This window comes from Sarcophilus harrisii, chromosome 2, assembly GCF_902635505.1.
Source record: "Sarcophilus harrisii chromosome 2, mSarHar1.11, whole genome shotgun sequence".
NCBI lineage: Eukaryota > Metazoa > Chordata > Mammalia > Dasyuromorphia > Dasyuridae > Sarcophilus > Sarcophilus harrisii.
Genome location: NC_045427.1, coordinates 590,458,004 through 590,473,008, shown reverse-complemented (window position 1 = coordinate 590,473,008; position 15,005 = coordinate 590,458,004). Strand labels below are relative to the sequence as shown.

The 15,005-nt window shown below is 41.2% G+C and overlaps 1 protein-coding gene across 2 annotated transcripts in view; it reads left to right on the top strand.

Moving 5' to 3' along the window:
- The window catches only part of SLIT1 (slit guidance ligand 1), a 245,809-nt gene that overhangs the window by 204,466 nt on the left and 26,338 nt on the right, over nt 1-15,005 (top strand). For both annotated transcript variants that reach the window (XM_031956187.1, XM_031956186.1), the window contains 5 exons: nt 244-376; nt 3,270-3,338; nt 9,546-9,617; nt 11,615-11,686; nt 12,673-12,744. In XM_031956187.1, coding sequence (XP_031812047.1) covers nt 244-376; nt 3,270-3,338; nt 9,546-9,617; nt 11,615-11,686; nt 12,673-12,744 — 418 coding nt within the window. The remainder of the gene's footprint in view (nt 1-243; nt 377-3,269; nt 3,339-9,545; nt 9,618-11,614; nt 11,687-12,672; nt 12,745-15,005) is intronic.

Sequence of the window (15,005 nt, the reverse complement as noted above, 5' to 3'; positions counted from 1 at the left end):
GCTGCTAGGGTCCCTTTAGGGAGCGGATCTGAACAAGACCCTTACTAAAATAGGGCACTCAGACCAATTTATGAGAGGTTCTATCAAAGAAGCACCTACTGTTGGTAATTCAGAGATCGGGTTAGTGTCTGGATCCAGTGATTTCAATTCTCAGGAAACCCAGCTGAGCCTTGACTACAGAGGACTGAAAGCAAGAAGGTGGGTCCCCCTCACTGACCATCCTTTCACTGATTTCTTTTCCAGGTCAGGAGGAAGGAGGCTGCTTCCCACGGCCACAGTGCCCACAGGAATGCACCTGCCTTGACACTGTGGTTCGCTGCAGCAACAAGCACCTTCGGGGTCTCCCCAAGGGCATCCCCAAGAATGTCACTGAACTGTGAGTGACACCATTCGTGGGCTCCTCAGCCCCTTCTGGCTTAGCTAAGGCCATGCAGGGTCTTTGGGGATGGGGGAGAAAGGAGGGGCTTCCTATTATCAATATTAAAATCTCATATCTATATATCTGTCTGGAAAGACATCTGTCTGTCTAAATAGATCTAGATCTAGACATAAGCACAGACAGAGATATAGACATAAATATTGGTTTACCACTTACAAAATACTTTCCTTATAACAACCCTGTAAGGTGGATAGAGCAAATATTGTTCTGGTTATTTATTGAGTTCACTTTCACTGATGTGAGGAGCATCCTGTGCACAAACTTGCTCCAGCAATGGAGATTTTAACTTTGCTATAATTCAGAGTATTAGAGAATAAGCTGCATTAATAAGAGGTGAAAGTGACTTGTTCTTATCACACAGCAAATATGTAATGGATTGAATGCTGGACCCAGGTTCAGGAAAAACTGGGTTCAAATCCTGGCCCTGTTTAGCCTCTCTAGGTCTCAAGTTTTTAATCTTGAAAATGAAGGGGAGCTTTGCCAAAGGGGATAATAGTGGTAAAGAGCTTAGCAAAGTGATCTCTAGCACTGTATAAATGTTGGTCGTTTTGGTGGTGTTGGTAGTGTTATTGCCTTGAAAAGAAAAGCCTTAAGGGGAACATGACAGCTGACCTCCAGTATTTTAAGTGTAGTTCATGGAAAAGGGATCAGACTCATTCTGAGGAGCCACAGAGGAGTGAAGTAGGAGCAGGGGTAGAATTAGCCAACAGGGAGACTGAGTCTTGAAAAGCTTCTGATCATGAAAACTATAGTAAGCATTTATTAAGCACCTATTCCGGTCAGATGCTGTTCTAAGTGTTGAGGGCACCAGCTCCAGGTCTCAGGGAGTCACAGATTAATGCATGAAAACAACTGTATATATGATATACATATCATATATATGACATACACATCATATACAGTGAAGCTATATATATATATATATATGTATATATATATATACACATATATATATATATATGATAAATTGGAAATAATCTACAGAAGGAAGGCACTAGACTCAAAGAGGGAAGGTTCCCTGTAGGAAGAGAGATTTTAGTAGGTGTTCAGAGGAAGTCAAAGAAGACAAGAAACAGAGAAGCAAGAGTTCTGGGTATGGATGGCAACCAGTAAAAATGCCCAGAGTTGGAAAAAAGGAATATCTTGTTTGAGGAACAGTAAGAAAGTTATAATCACCGGATCACTTGGCAAGCCCATTGGAAATGGGATCCATTTTCAGTCTTGGATTATACTAGATTCTCCCTGGGTTTTCTTCCAGCTTTGAGGTAGTTCCAGACAACTCATCAGTGTATCATGTGGTTACAATATAAGTTGTGGAATGATCAGTGCCAAAATTAATGATATAGAGCATGTGAGTTAGTGGGGGCCAGAAAAGGGGGAGATCAGAAGGATCTGGAGCAGTGAGGGAATGAGTTGGTCATTGAAGGATGGCGAGAATTTGGATATATGGGGAAATTTTAGTTAGGAACATTGGAGTTGAAGGTTCAAGATGGCAATGCTCCTATTATGTTCAAGGGACATCAAGAAATACAGTTGTTTTACACTGAAAAGTTTGTGTTGTAGGGGCTGAATTGGAGAATAAAGACAAGGAGGCTACGATTTCTCAGGTATGAGATGATGAAAGAGTAGACTAAGATAGGTAGGAAATGGGGAGTGGACCTAATTTTGCCAGTGTGCAGCATTCCAGAGAGTAGCTTATAGCACTAAGAAGGGAAATCATTTGTCCCAAGTCACATAATCAGTTTGTGTCCCAAGTCAGAATGCAAATTTGGGTTTTGCTGCCTCCTTCTCCACCATGTCATGCTGTCCCTCTAGGATCGTATCAGTAAAAATAGAAAGTTAGGGACACCTGGAGAACGGTATTTGGTGACTAATTGAACAGAAGGAAGAAGCAAAGATGGCTACAAGTTTTAAGCCTTGATGACTGGGAGAGCTGATTAAGTGGAGAATTTGAACGTGTTGAATGAGAAGTGACAGGACACAAGTGTCTAATGGGCATTTGAAGATGTGGAACTGGAATACTAATGTAAAGTTACAAATATAGAATTGAGTTTCATTGGTGGCCCTCAGCAGTGACAGTTAAAGACACAGGGCAAGGAAAAAGTTGATTGATAGAATTTCTTTTCTGTAAAATTAATGTGTTGAATCAGATGAGTTTTAATGTTTTTTGTAGCTTGAGATCTAGGACTCTGATCCTGAAAAGAGGGTCTAAGCTGAGCTTTGGATAATGCTTCAATTAGGGAATAGGAACAGGATGCAGTAAGGAGACAGAGACGTGGCCAAGAAAGTGGGAGCTTTTTTTTTTTTCCATTTCATCAAACACATTTCTGCCCTCGGTTTCACAGGCTTTTAGAGGTATTATCGCTTAATAGTTGCCAAAAAAGTAATTATTTTGTCTAATTACAACCACAACAAAAATGGATTTCCTCCTGAAATTGGGTGTGGTAGAGAGAGCACTCCACTTGGAGCTGGAAGTGCCGGTTTTGATTCCCAATTCTACTCCATGATCTTAGGCTTGACATCTGCCTTCTCTGATGCTTAGTGAACTTATCTGCAAAACTGGAACAAAAATACATACTCTCTCCCTTCAAAGGGTTGTTATAAGAGTCAAATGAGGTAATGTGTATAAAAATTTAATGAGACAAACTGTTTTGGAACTCTCCACTGTTATAAAAATACAGTGCTCTGGAAGTGGGCGCAGAGGAGGAAATGTGGTGCTCTTTCTTACTTGAGAAGGATGACATGATTGGGATGTCCTGAAAAGAGGTTACTCTTGGCAGAGACACTGGGGGAGACGGGCTGGCTAATCTCTCCTGCTTTCCTCTCACAGCTACCTGGATGGTAACCAGTTCACTCTGGTCCCTGCCCAGCTCTCCACCTTCAAATATCTGCAGCTCGTGTGAGTATCCCGGACCGTCCCCTTTTCAGGGTCCTCTGTCCCACATGGGAAGGGTTCATGTGCACGAAAGTGCCAGAGCCAAGAAGCAGACCCGGCTGATCCCAGACCCTGAAGGGAGGGTCCACAACGTTCTGGAGCCTCCTCTAGATTTCCTTCCACCTTTGGAAATAATGTATTTGTCCTCCTTGTAGATCTGAGTGCAGTCATTCTGCCACCTCGTGGCCATATTGGGAACCGCTATGGTTCCAGTCTAAATGCATTTCCCCAACTCACCTTCCCCTCTGGCCTGTGAATGTTCCCTGACGCTCCTTGGCTCAAGGAGGACGCTCCTTTTCGTTTAGATTTTAGGAAGCAGGCAGGGAAATTACAAAGGGAATGGACACATCTGGAGGCTTCCGCGGCACTTATTGCTAGCCCCAAACACAGGGAGCCGTGGCAAGGGCAGCTTGAAAAGGGGACGTTTGAAGGAGGAAAAGGGGTTTGGAGATCCCAGGTTCTGCCCAGGGAGCCCCGAGCCCAGGGTAGGGCCGGGGTGCATTCAGTGAGAAGTAACGCCATTATAGAAAATAAACCTTTACTATGTGCGCTGGGTGAGGTACTACAGCGCCGAGTCAGGAAACTGAGTCCCAGAGTCTCCTTGACGCCGAGGAAGCGCAGAAGGCTTCTTGAAGAAGGCTTTAAAGATTCAGCAGGTGAAGCAGGGACAAAGGCTGTTCCGGGGTTGCCGGGAACTCTAAATACAATTTAATAACACCCTCTTTAAGAGGACCTAGCCACTGACCAAATCCACCCCTGTTTCCTATAAAGCCCTGATTCGTGGTCCGTCTGTGTCTAGTCGAGTTTTGATATATATATATATTTTTTGGTTATTAATGTCATGATCTTATTAACATCTGTCCTGTGCCATGAACGCTCTGTGCCTCGGATCAACTCACACCTTCCCCAAGTACCTTTTCCCCCCAAAGCCTGGGGAGGTTCCAAAAATGCACGTTTTAAATGTCAGCCTCTTAGATTGTTCTTTTTGGTGACATGTCATTGTAGCATTGGATGATGGCATGAAAATAGAATCCAGATCCCCCCCTCTCTCTCTATGTCCTTTTTGCAAGCTCCCACTGACTCACTCTCTCTGTATTCTTTGCAAGCTCCCGACACTCTCCTCCCACTCCATACCACTCATTACTCTCCCACAAAAGGGAATCCCTCTCTAGCTGAACCAACCCTCATTCAAACTACTTTCTATTCTTTTGCTCCACAAAGTGACCCAGTCACTCTGCAAAGGCTGGTTCTGTCCTCCTTCACTTACCTCACCCATGCTGCTGACCAATGACCCATGCTACCTCTGAACTACTTTCCAACCCTCTGAGGCAGCTTTTGCCTCAAACTGGGATAACTGACGGCTTTGTGTCCCCCAAACCTCTTTTCTTTGTCAATTTACACAGCATAACCTCAAATCATTTGCCATAAGAAAGATGCATAAAATACCTGCCTTCATAAACATTATTCAGCAGTAGTAGAATGAATTTTTATATTCAATTAACAAGCAATTTATGACGTATTATGTGCCAGGCGCTCTACTAGATGCTGCTCTTTAGGATTTTTGCATTGTCTGGTGATCTACAGAATCTTGCTTACTCATCAGCTAATCAAAAAAGATTTACTGGGTGCCTGCTATTTACAAGGTGATATTAGGGACATGCTTCTAAATTATTAGCTACGAAGCTCAAAATATAGAGAAAATATTCTAAGTCAAAGGTTCTTACTCTGAGGTCACAGACTCCCAAAGGCTTAATGGATAGATTTCAGGGAGTCCAGAAATTGGGATGGGGAAAAATTTGCATGTCTATGTTCTCCAACCTCTACTTGAAATTTAGCATTTCCTCTGATCATAAATGTTGGCAACAAAAAGTTATTCTGAGAAGGGGGTCCATCTTTACCAGATTCCCTCACATACAAGGTTAAGCAGCTTTGCTCTAAAGATTTGTGACTTCATCATTGTGAATAGTCTCTCTACTGCGGCAGAATTTGAACTTGGCTCTTCCTGACTGAGTCCATTGTTCTGTTTGCTGCATCATCTAGTTACCTTTGTAAATATGTGGAATTTGTTATTTGTAAAGGGCTGAAACTCTGAGTTGATGCACTGGGATCAGACAACCAAGCACTTAAGGCTAATTACCGATTGGACAATACTCTATTAGCATATGCTTGGAAAATAGCCCTTCCTACCATGCTGTGCTGGCTCGATAATTGGTGTATACAGAGAATTGTAGGAGGGACTAGGAGGTGTAATAAGACTAATCGGAGTCACTTCTGGTTAGGAGAGGAAGAGGAGAGGTCGTGGAGATCCTGTATCTATTCCCTTTGCTTCTACCCCTAAAGACCAAGAATAAAGACCAAGGATTTTTGCTTATCCTGACTCTGGCTGATTCTAAGGTATCCAGGGTGCTAACTCGGTCTTCACAGTTATCCCCAAGAAGAGATTGAATAAGTCCATAGAGTCATAGAATCTGAATTGCAGAAAACCATGGAGGCTGCCTGACCAACCTGTGAGCCAGGATAGGCATCCCTTCCCTAACAGAGGGGCACCTCACTTTCCTTGGTATACGTTTATGGATGGAAGTGCTATACATCCGGACATGATATATTTAATTGGTGGATGCCTATAATTATATATTTTTTCCCTTTCCTTGTGTTAAAAACTACTTCTAATTTTCATTCATTGATCCTAGTACTCTTGTGGGCACTAAGTGGCACTGGGACAGAGTGAAGAGCTGGAAATCAGGAAGATCTGAGTATAGATTCAGCTTCACCAGCTCTTTGATCCTGGCCAAGTCACTTAACTCTGCCTCCATTTCTTCATTGATCCTAGTTCTCTATTCCACAAAGAACAAATTTATAGAACGCCATCTTTTTTGTTGTGTGCTGTGATCCTTAATTAACATTTATGCCTCAATTCTTGCTGTCTTTATCCTTTTTTTTTTTTTTTTTTTGGTTTATTTTTAACCAATGTCTAAATAGTAAAATTTACTATAGTAATTCTGTGAGAGAGATTTCAAAGAGCCTTGAAAAAACATCCTTACTACTGATTTTGAATGCCTTGTTTGCCACCAAAAGAGAAGGGATAGGCTCAAAGTTCTTTGGAAAGACTTTTTTTCCCCAAAGAAACCTGGATCATCCAGGCAATCTCAAAGGAGCCCTTCCAAATTGTTTTTATGGGCTTCCAATGAAGTGTGAAGAGTTCTGGTAGCTGCCAACAGAATGTCAAATACAGTGATTTAACAGCCCTTCCCTTTTCCTGGTGACCTTTATTTGGTCTGGCACTAAACAGCTGCATTTATAGCTTTGAACCAATTGGAGAGATAGGATAGGATGAAAGGGCAAAATGTTAGGTCAGGTCTTACTATTAAAAATTCTGCTTAGTAGGAATATTTATTGACGGCACAAATTTGAAATTTCTTGAATAAACATTTTTAGAGTTGGGCTATTCAAAGAATCCCCCTCCCCAGACATTTCTAATAGTACTCAATTTATTATTAATTTGACTGTGAAGTATATAATGTGTTATGATAATGAGCATTTTAGTTTTAGATCAAATTTCTGAATGGGGAGTTGAGTGTTTTATATTCTGTATCTGCATTTTGTGGTAAACTGGGATCTCTGATACACTCACTGGGCTCCTCAGTGGGGTCAAAATAAAATAGAAATGGAGCCACCAAATCATCCATAAGGATCTTTCTGGGCCATATGTTAACTTAAAAAACTATATATAGTGATATATACATATATATATATATATATATATATTAAAATCAATATGTCAACATGTTAAAATCAGATAGGAACTGCATTTTCATCTGGGAGTGCTGTGGATACATATGAACCACTGACCATAAGTGTGGTGATTCTGGTGAATAGTATATTTTTGCCTCTTTTCTTTTCTCTTTTCTTTTTTTCCCTCTTTTCTTTTCTCTTTCTTTCTTTCTTAGGCAATTGGGGTTAAGTGATTTGTCCAGGGTCACACAGCTAGAAACTGTTAAGTGTCTGAGATCAGAGTTTGCCCCTTTTCTTAAACAATAATAACAGGGTAAGGTGGAAAGAATACTAAGCTCTGACTCCGGGAACCTGAAGTAGTTGAATCCTGACTCTGCTTCTTACCATGTGACTTTGAACAAGTCGTTTGGGATTTTGTTTCCTTTTCTATAAAATGAAGGAGGTTGGGGTAGATGATTTCAGAGGGCGCTTCTAGCTCCATGAGCCTATAATCTCCAGCTTGGAACATTGTTTTACTCCTTGAGATTATTAAAGGGATTTATAATTGTTGTCATGATTTTTATGATGTATTGTTGGTCACAGCTGTGATTTCTTTTGTATGATGTCCTTGGTCAGGAATGGTTTTTATGGCTTTCCAATGAAGTGTGTGAATAGCTCAGCTAGATGCTCACAGAATGTCAAGTAGAGCTGATTCTAATATTGTTCCTGTGGGAAAGGAAGATGGGTCTTAGAACAAGTCACTTTATGAAGAAAATTTTAGGAATAAACAGAAGAAAAAAGTCACGTCTATATTCTCTCATGACGTGCCTTGTAGATATTTAATAAATGTGTGATGAATGATGGGTTCATTATTCAGGCTACAAATCCTCAGCTTCTTTGATTCAGATTATCATTCCCATTCTCATCATCCTGGCCATCGTTGTCTGTATATTCTCTGGCTCCTTTGTGTCACCTAAAACTGAACATGATATACCTCAAATGTGTCTGACTTGCGCTGAATGTGAATTTATCACCTCTTATGATTTAAATACGGCTGTAGCCTAAGGTGGAATGGGTCGCTTATTGTTGTCATTGTTTTGTTTTCAACCAATCGCATCATTGGCTCATGTGGAACTTGTGGCTAACTAAAACCCCATTTTTTTCTCCCTTACCAAATGATTAAAGTCAGATTCCCCTTCCTATACTTGTGCAATTGAGTTTCTAAAGCTAAATGCAGGACCTTAAGTTACTACTCTGAATTGACTGAACTTAAAGAAAACAAAATTTCCTTTAATGCAAAAAAAAAAAAAGTTATTACAAAATAAAACTAGGCAGTAAACTCAGCAGGGAAGTGGCTATGCCAGTACACACACACACACACACACACACACACACACACATGCATATGTAAAATAATAAGCATTTAATAAATGTTTATTGGCCGTGATAATGATATAGATATCTCGCAGCACATTTGCTTATCCAATATTTAATCGAACTTAGTCATTGACCATTCATACCTGCCCTGGACTATGTTTCCCACTTTCAAATGATCCTAAAGAAATGTGCAATTCTTCAGCAGTCCCAAGGAAACCAATCCTTTCATTTATAGAAGAAAGGGGAAAAAAAGAAAAGAAAAGAGCTAGGCAGGGAAAACAAAATCAAATGAACAAGACAGACACAGAGACAGATATGAAGAAAGACAGGAAAGGAGAGATTTTATTAGATAGCAGTAATAACAGGAACAACAAATGTTAGCTATTATTATTACTATATTTATATCTTTATATATTTTATATTATTATATATTAATTATACTATATATATATATATCTGTAAAGTGCTTTACAGTTTTTAAAACACTCTCATTGGAACAACTCTCTGAGATAAATAATTCAAGTTCTATTATCCCCACTTTATATCTGAGGAGAGCAAGCCTGAGACGGGCTAGGGATGATTTATCCCCAGTAATAGCATCAAAAATGGGATTTGAATCCAGGTCTTCCTAATTCTGAGTCTAGTGCTTTATTTTCTATGCAAGGAACAAAAGAAATATCTGGCAGGCAAGGCTAAGATGTTAATGGATCCATACAGGTGCATTCTTGGAGGGGGTGTGATTCTGCTGTATTCCAACCAATCACAGATTCACTGAATTTTAAAACCAGGCCAGACCTTAGAGTTCATCTAGTCCCAACTTCTCATGCATAAATGAGGCTCAGAGAAGAGGGCATTGAATTGTGCAATGTCCCAGTTATCAGCTGCCTCCTCCCATTTATCATCAACAGGGATGGGGAAAGGGCACAGGTGGCCCCTGGAATGATAGGATGGCACCGGGCACATGATAGGAAAAGGTGGTGGGGAAGGGGTGGGCATTGGCCAGGTATGACTGGGTCCTCTCAGGTTCTACCTGCAATAACTGGCTTCTTTCTCTTTTCCAAATCCTACATTTGTGTTTTCCAGGGACTTGAGCAACAATAAAATCGGCTCCTTGAGTAATTCCTCCTTCACCAACATGAGCCAGCTCACTACCCTGTAAGTACAGTTAAAAACCCTTGGACAGGGCAAATTTGAGAAGGAGTTTTGGAAAATGCATTTGTCTGTTATCTTCACGTGTTTCCCCCAGCCCAGGCTCACTTCAAACAATTAGCATAATAGATATGTCAAAGCCAGTCAGCCCTACATGTGGGTTCTCTTCTCCATGACTGCATCTAGCCTACTGCCTAGAAAGTGAAACTGGAGTTTGCCATCAGTGTTGGCTTTTTCCAAACCACGGATGAGTTCTTTTTCATTGTATTTCCTGTATTTGAAAGATCCTAGTGATTTTCCTTATTTCCATTTGGAGCCAAGTATTTATTTATTATTAAAACCTTTGATTTTCAAAACATGTATGGATAATTTTTAGACATTGACTCTTGCAAAACCTTGTGTTCCAAATTTCCACCCCCCTTCCCTTTACTCCCTCCCTTAGATGGCAAGTAATCCAATCTATGTTAAACATGTGCAATTCTTCTATACATATTTCTACCATTATTATGCTGCACAAGAAAAATTAGATCAAAAAGGGAAAAAATGAGAAAAAAAACAAAATGCAGTAGAGCCGACTATTTACAAATAGTACTTATGAACATGAGCCAGCTCATTAACAGGGTGGTCAGGCTTACTAAGTGCTTTAGAGGCCATTGACAGGCTCTGGTTACATGTCTGGCACTGTGGTATAAAGAGATAGAATACAATACAATCGGTCCCTCTCCTCAAGTTGCTTATAGTCTAGTGCCCACCTTCTTAAACTGTGGTTCATGGCCCCATAGTGGGGCATCCTAATCAAATTGGAGGGTTGTAAAACTATAATTTATTATCAGTAAATGTTTCGTGTCTATGTCTATTTTATTTACCTCTATACTTAGAGTCGGGTAAAAATTTCTCAGGCAAAAAGGGATCATGAGTAGAAATAATTTAAGACGCCCCAGTCTGGTAAGCATATCCATTAACAAAGTTGCCAGCTTCTGAAATTTGCTGGGAGAAAGTGAGCTGTTAATAATTAAATGGCTTCCTTCTTCATTACACTGTCTCCTTCTTACAGCCAAGAACTAGAGAACCGATTGAGCTTAATTTGTTTCTCCTTAAACCTGTCTGAAATTGGAGAACCAAACCAGGGGTAAACAGTAGGATGGTGACAGGGGATGGGAGGAATTGAACAGGAGAGCTCGGGCCACTTCCTTTCTTCTCTTTCCTCTTCAGGAGGTTCCTGTCTAACCCAACTCTCTTGTCAGGTTTTTTCCTAAGCCTGGAATGTGCCTGAAGTGCAGTGATGGAGCTAGACGGCCATTTTCTCTCATCACTGAGAGCATGTAGCTACCCCATACCCTTGCACAATTTACAATGCTATAATTCTTTTTTTTAAGCACCTGGCAGGGTTTCCAGGATTGCAAAGTACTTGATATGCCAATATCCACACTTATTTTCCTGGAAGGTTACCCAGTTACTTGTGCCCCGTTTTTAAGCATCTGTGGTATTTGGCCACTTGATACTTCCCCAACTGTCATGTCTTACTTAAATGAGGAAGAGTCATTGAGTTTCTGGGAGGCTGTCTTCAAAGCTGGCAGTCACCCTGTTGGTGATCTTGGCAGCTAGCAGTGTGTAAATTGTCAGGGGGCACTGACTCCTTTGTTTGCATACAATGTAAATACTCTATCTAGCTTAATACTTACCCACTATTTGCTCATTTATTTAACTCTATGCCCATAACTATTAACATCTGTTCCCCTGTCTGCCTTCGATTTAAAGTTCACTGCATTTAATTCTTCAGATAATCCCATTCATAGGTAGATGCTTTATTTGAGAAGGAGGAGGAGGAATAGGGGGAAAAAAAGCAGGGAAAGAAGGAGGAGGAGGAGGAAAAAAAGAAGCAGGGAAAGAAGGAGGAGGAGGAAAATACAAGAAAAGCTGACCCACTGAAACCAGGGAGATAAAGTGTGCCACGTGTGACTCTTCTGCTAAAATCTCTGGGTGCTTCCTTTCCCTCTTCACAGGATTCTCAGCTACAATTCTCTTCAGTGCATCCCACCACTGGCTTTTGAGGGTCTCCGTTCTCTCCGGCTGCTGTAAGTCCTTTTGGCTCCTCTCCTCTCCTCTATGGAAAGCTACTCTGGATGGTCTATCTGATAAAAGGATCTTCCCACCCATGCCTGGGCAGAAAGGAGCCCTTCCCTCTAGATCTCTGAGAGGCAGCATGGCAATCATGGTCTCATGGTTAGAGAGCTGACCGTGGAGTCAGAAAAATCTGTGTCAAGTCCTGCTTCAAACTCACACGAGCTCTGGGACCCGGGCAAGTCATTTGACTTGTCGATGCCCCTGGCGGTTAAGACTTGAACTCACAGAAATGAATGAGAATCATTTGCCAAACACAACCACAATGTTTGTGGTACATGGTCAGATGGTGCTTGCATCGACTGATTCATAGACTGCACATAGGGGTTATTAAGGAAAACTCTATTATGTTTCTACTCCATCCCCTCTTAACTCTCAATCCTAGGGGTATAAATAAATACCTTCTTCAAGGATCTAATATCCTCCTTTCCCTGGGAAAAATGATAAAATAGATCACATTTATAGAAGGTTTACACTTTATAAAGAATTTCATTCAAGGCACTTGCCCCCAAAAAAGGTCAGAACAATATCCCTATAAGGTAGATTTCATTTCTGTTTTACAGGTAAAAAGCAAAACAAATAAAAACAAGGCTTAGAGTCACCAAGTGACCTGCCTCCAGACACAGCTAATAAGTACTGAAGCTGGTATGGGCTGGGATGAATTGATTTGAGGTTGCTGAACAAAGACCCCTGTAAAAGGCCCTTTGCTAAATCATTGGCCCTAATCCATGGCACTGTGGCCTGCAAAGGGAGAGCTATGAAGCGGTCAGACTTCCTTCTTAGAGCCCTGGATGGAGATATTTTTGTGATCTACCCACTGGCAAGTCCCGGCTTGTCAGAATTTAAGCCAGTCTCTTGTTTCAAGTTTTAACCACCAGACAGCTTTGGTGGAGCCTTTCTTCTTGGAGATTATACCAACAGTAGATTGTTGTCTTCTCAGGTCTCTCCATGGCAATGACATCTCCACTCTCCGTGAGGGCATCTTCACTGATGTGACTTCCCTATCTCATCTGTGAGTACCTCGCTGCAGATATTCCCTATTCTGGGTTTCCCCTTTGGTTTTTAACCAGAGCTTTGGGATCAGGGCAAGAAAATTTTAAATAATAATAATAATAGTAATAATAACAGGCATTTTCATGCTGTTTTATGGTTTGCAAAGTGCTTTTTAAGATGTTATTCCATTTGACCTTCACAATAATTCTCTGAGGTAGGGGCTGTTATCATCTTCATTTTACAAGTAAGGAAACTGAGGCACACTTGTCCAGGGTCACACACTAAATGTCTGAGATAGGATTTGAACTCAGAATCTTGCCAATTGCAAGTCTAGCCAGCATTTTATCCACTGAGTCACCTATCTGCTTATCCAAGTTATTCAGTTCAATTCTCCAAGTTTAGATTGAGTGCATTAAACACCAAGAAATATACAAGATGAATAAGAAATGGTCCTGCTCTCAAGTAGCTTACATTTATTCATTCTAAGATATAGTGCTCTGTGAAAAGTCAGTTCTGGAGATCTGGAGGTATCATTTACAATTTCCCACAGATTTCTTGTGTTATCGGACAGCTTTAAATGGCTCCTCTGGAACACTGTTTGAAAAATGTTTTCCGATAAGACAGGAATTCCTATTTCATACAAAACCTATAGCCTTAATGGGACTTTTAGCCAGAGGGGTACAGGCTGAAAATACCAATAGTCTCTCCCTCCCCCCCCCCATAAGATTCAGATAAATTCATAGAAAGGAGAACTCCAAAAGTGAAGAAGACAAACTAGGATGTTTGAGATGCATGCAATTCATTCAAACACTCTGAGACATTGGAAGTTGTATGAGGGACAAGAGAGACCCAAAGATAGAAGAAATCAAAGTGCCTGGTCTTTTATGGCTTAGAAGCTAATGGGCTGTGGGGGAGGGGGAACCATGACACATTCACAAAGGAGCGTACTGCAAAACAGAACAGGATGTGTGGACCAGAGCTGCTTGGTAGGTGAGCATCAGAGAAGGAAATAAGATAAGGATGTCAAAGACAGATGTTTCTTGGTTCTCCTGCCAGAGATAGTAGAAATCCTACTGTTCTGCTTCTGCTTTTTCCATTTGTAAAATAGAAATATGTGTGGAGGGAGGGAGGGAAGGAAGTAGGGGGGAAGAAAGAAAAAGAGAGTGAGAGACAGAGAGAGAGAGAGAGAGAGAGAGAGAGAGAGAGAGAGAGAGAGAAAGAGAGAGAGAGATAGAGATTGAGAGCAAGCAAAAGAGAGATGGCAGCTAGGTGACTCAGTGGATAGAATGGCAGCCTGGAATCAGGAAGATTAATCTCAGATTAATCAGATCTCAGATACTTAACTAGCTGTGCGACTCTGGACAAATCACTTAACCCTTTTTGCCTCAGTTTCCTCTGTAAAATGAGCTGACAAAGGAAATGGCAAACTGCTCCATTATCTTTGCCAAGAAAAACCCAAATGGAGTCATGAAGAGTTGGACATAACTGAAAAACAATCAAATCACACACACACACACACACACACACACACACACACACTCCACCCCTTTAATTCCCACTTTACAGATGGAGAAAGCAATGAACAGGGAAGGAAAGGTGTAGTTGTGTGTGTGTGTGTGTGTGTGTGTGTGTGTGTATGTGTGTGTGTGTGCACATATACACATGTACACATATTTTTATAGACTATTTTATAGATAGAGAAATTTCACAGATGGAGAAAGCCATGACCAGAGAGAGTAAGCATAGGATTGGCAGGGGTAGATTTCAGAATTTAACTAGGTTTGAAGTGACTCCCTCATACTCCTTTCTTCTCCCACCCCGGCCAGTATTAAAGGGAAGCTACACAACCCAGGAGGTTATTTCCCCCCAGAATTCTATCCCTTTTGGACTAAACCACAGAGCCTCAGAGAGCCAGGTCAGATCCACATTTGCCTTTCTCCAGCTCTTGCTTCCTGTCTGCCTCTGGCTCCTGAGTGGGTGCCCTGCCTCTCAGGTTCTGTGGGCATTTGGAATTTTCTCCCGATGCCGGGTGGTGATTCCAAGCAGGTCGCATCCTTGCATATCACCACGATTAATTCCCCCACCTACAAAATGGAGCCTGCCCTCTTATGTGCTGATTACCAAGGACTCTCTGGCTCTGCACAGTCGCCCCCACCATAATTCCAGGCAGTAAAAGTGGGCGAGTCCCAGTTGCCATGAGAACTTCTAGCTGTGTCTTTCTTGAATTTGTTCTGTGTTTATGACCTTTTGGAATTGACATAAAAATTGAACAATAGTCAG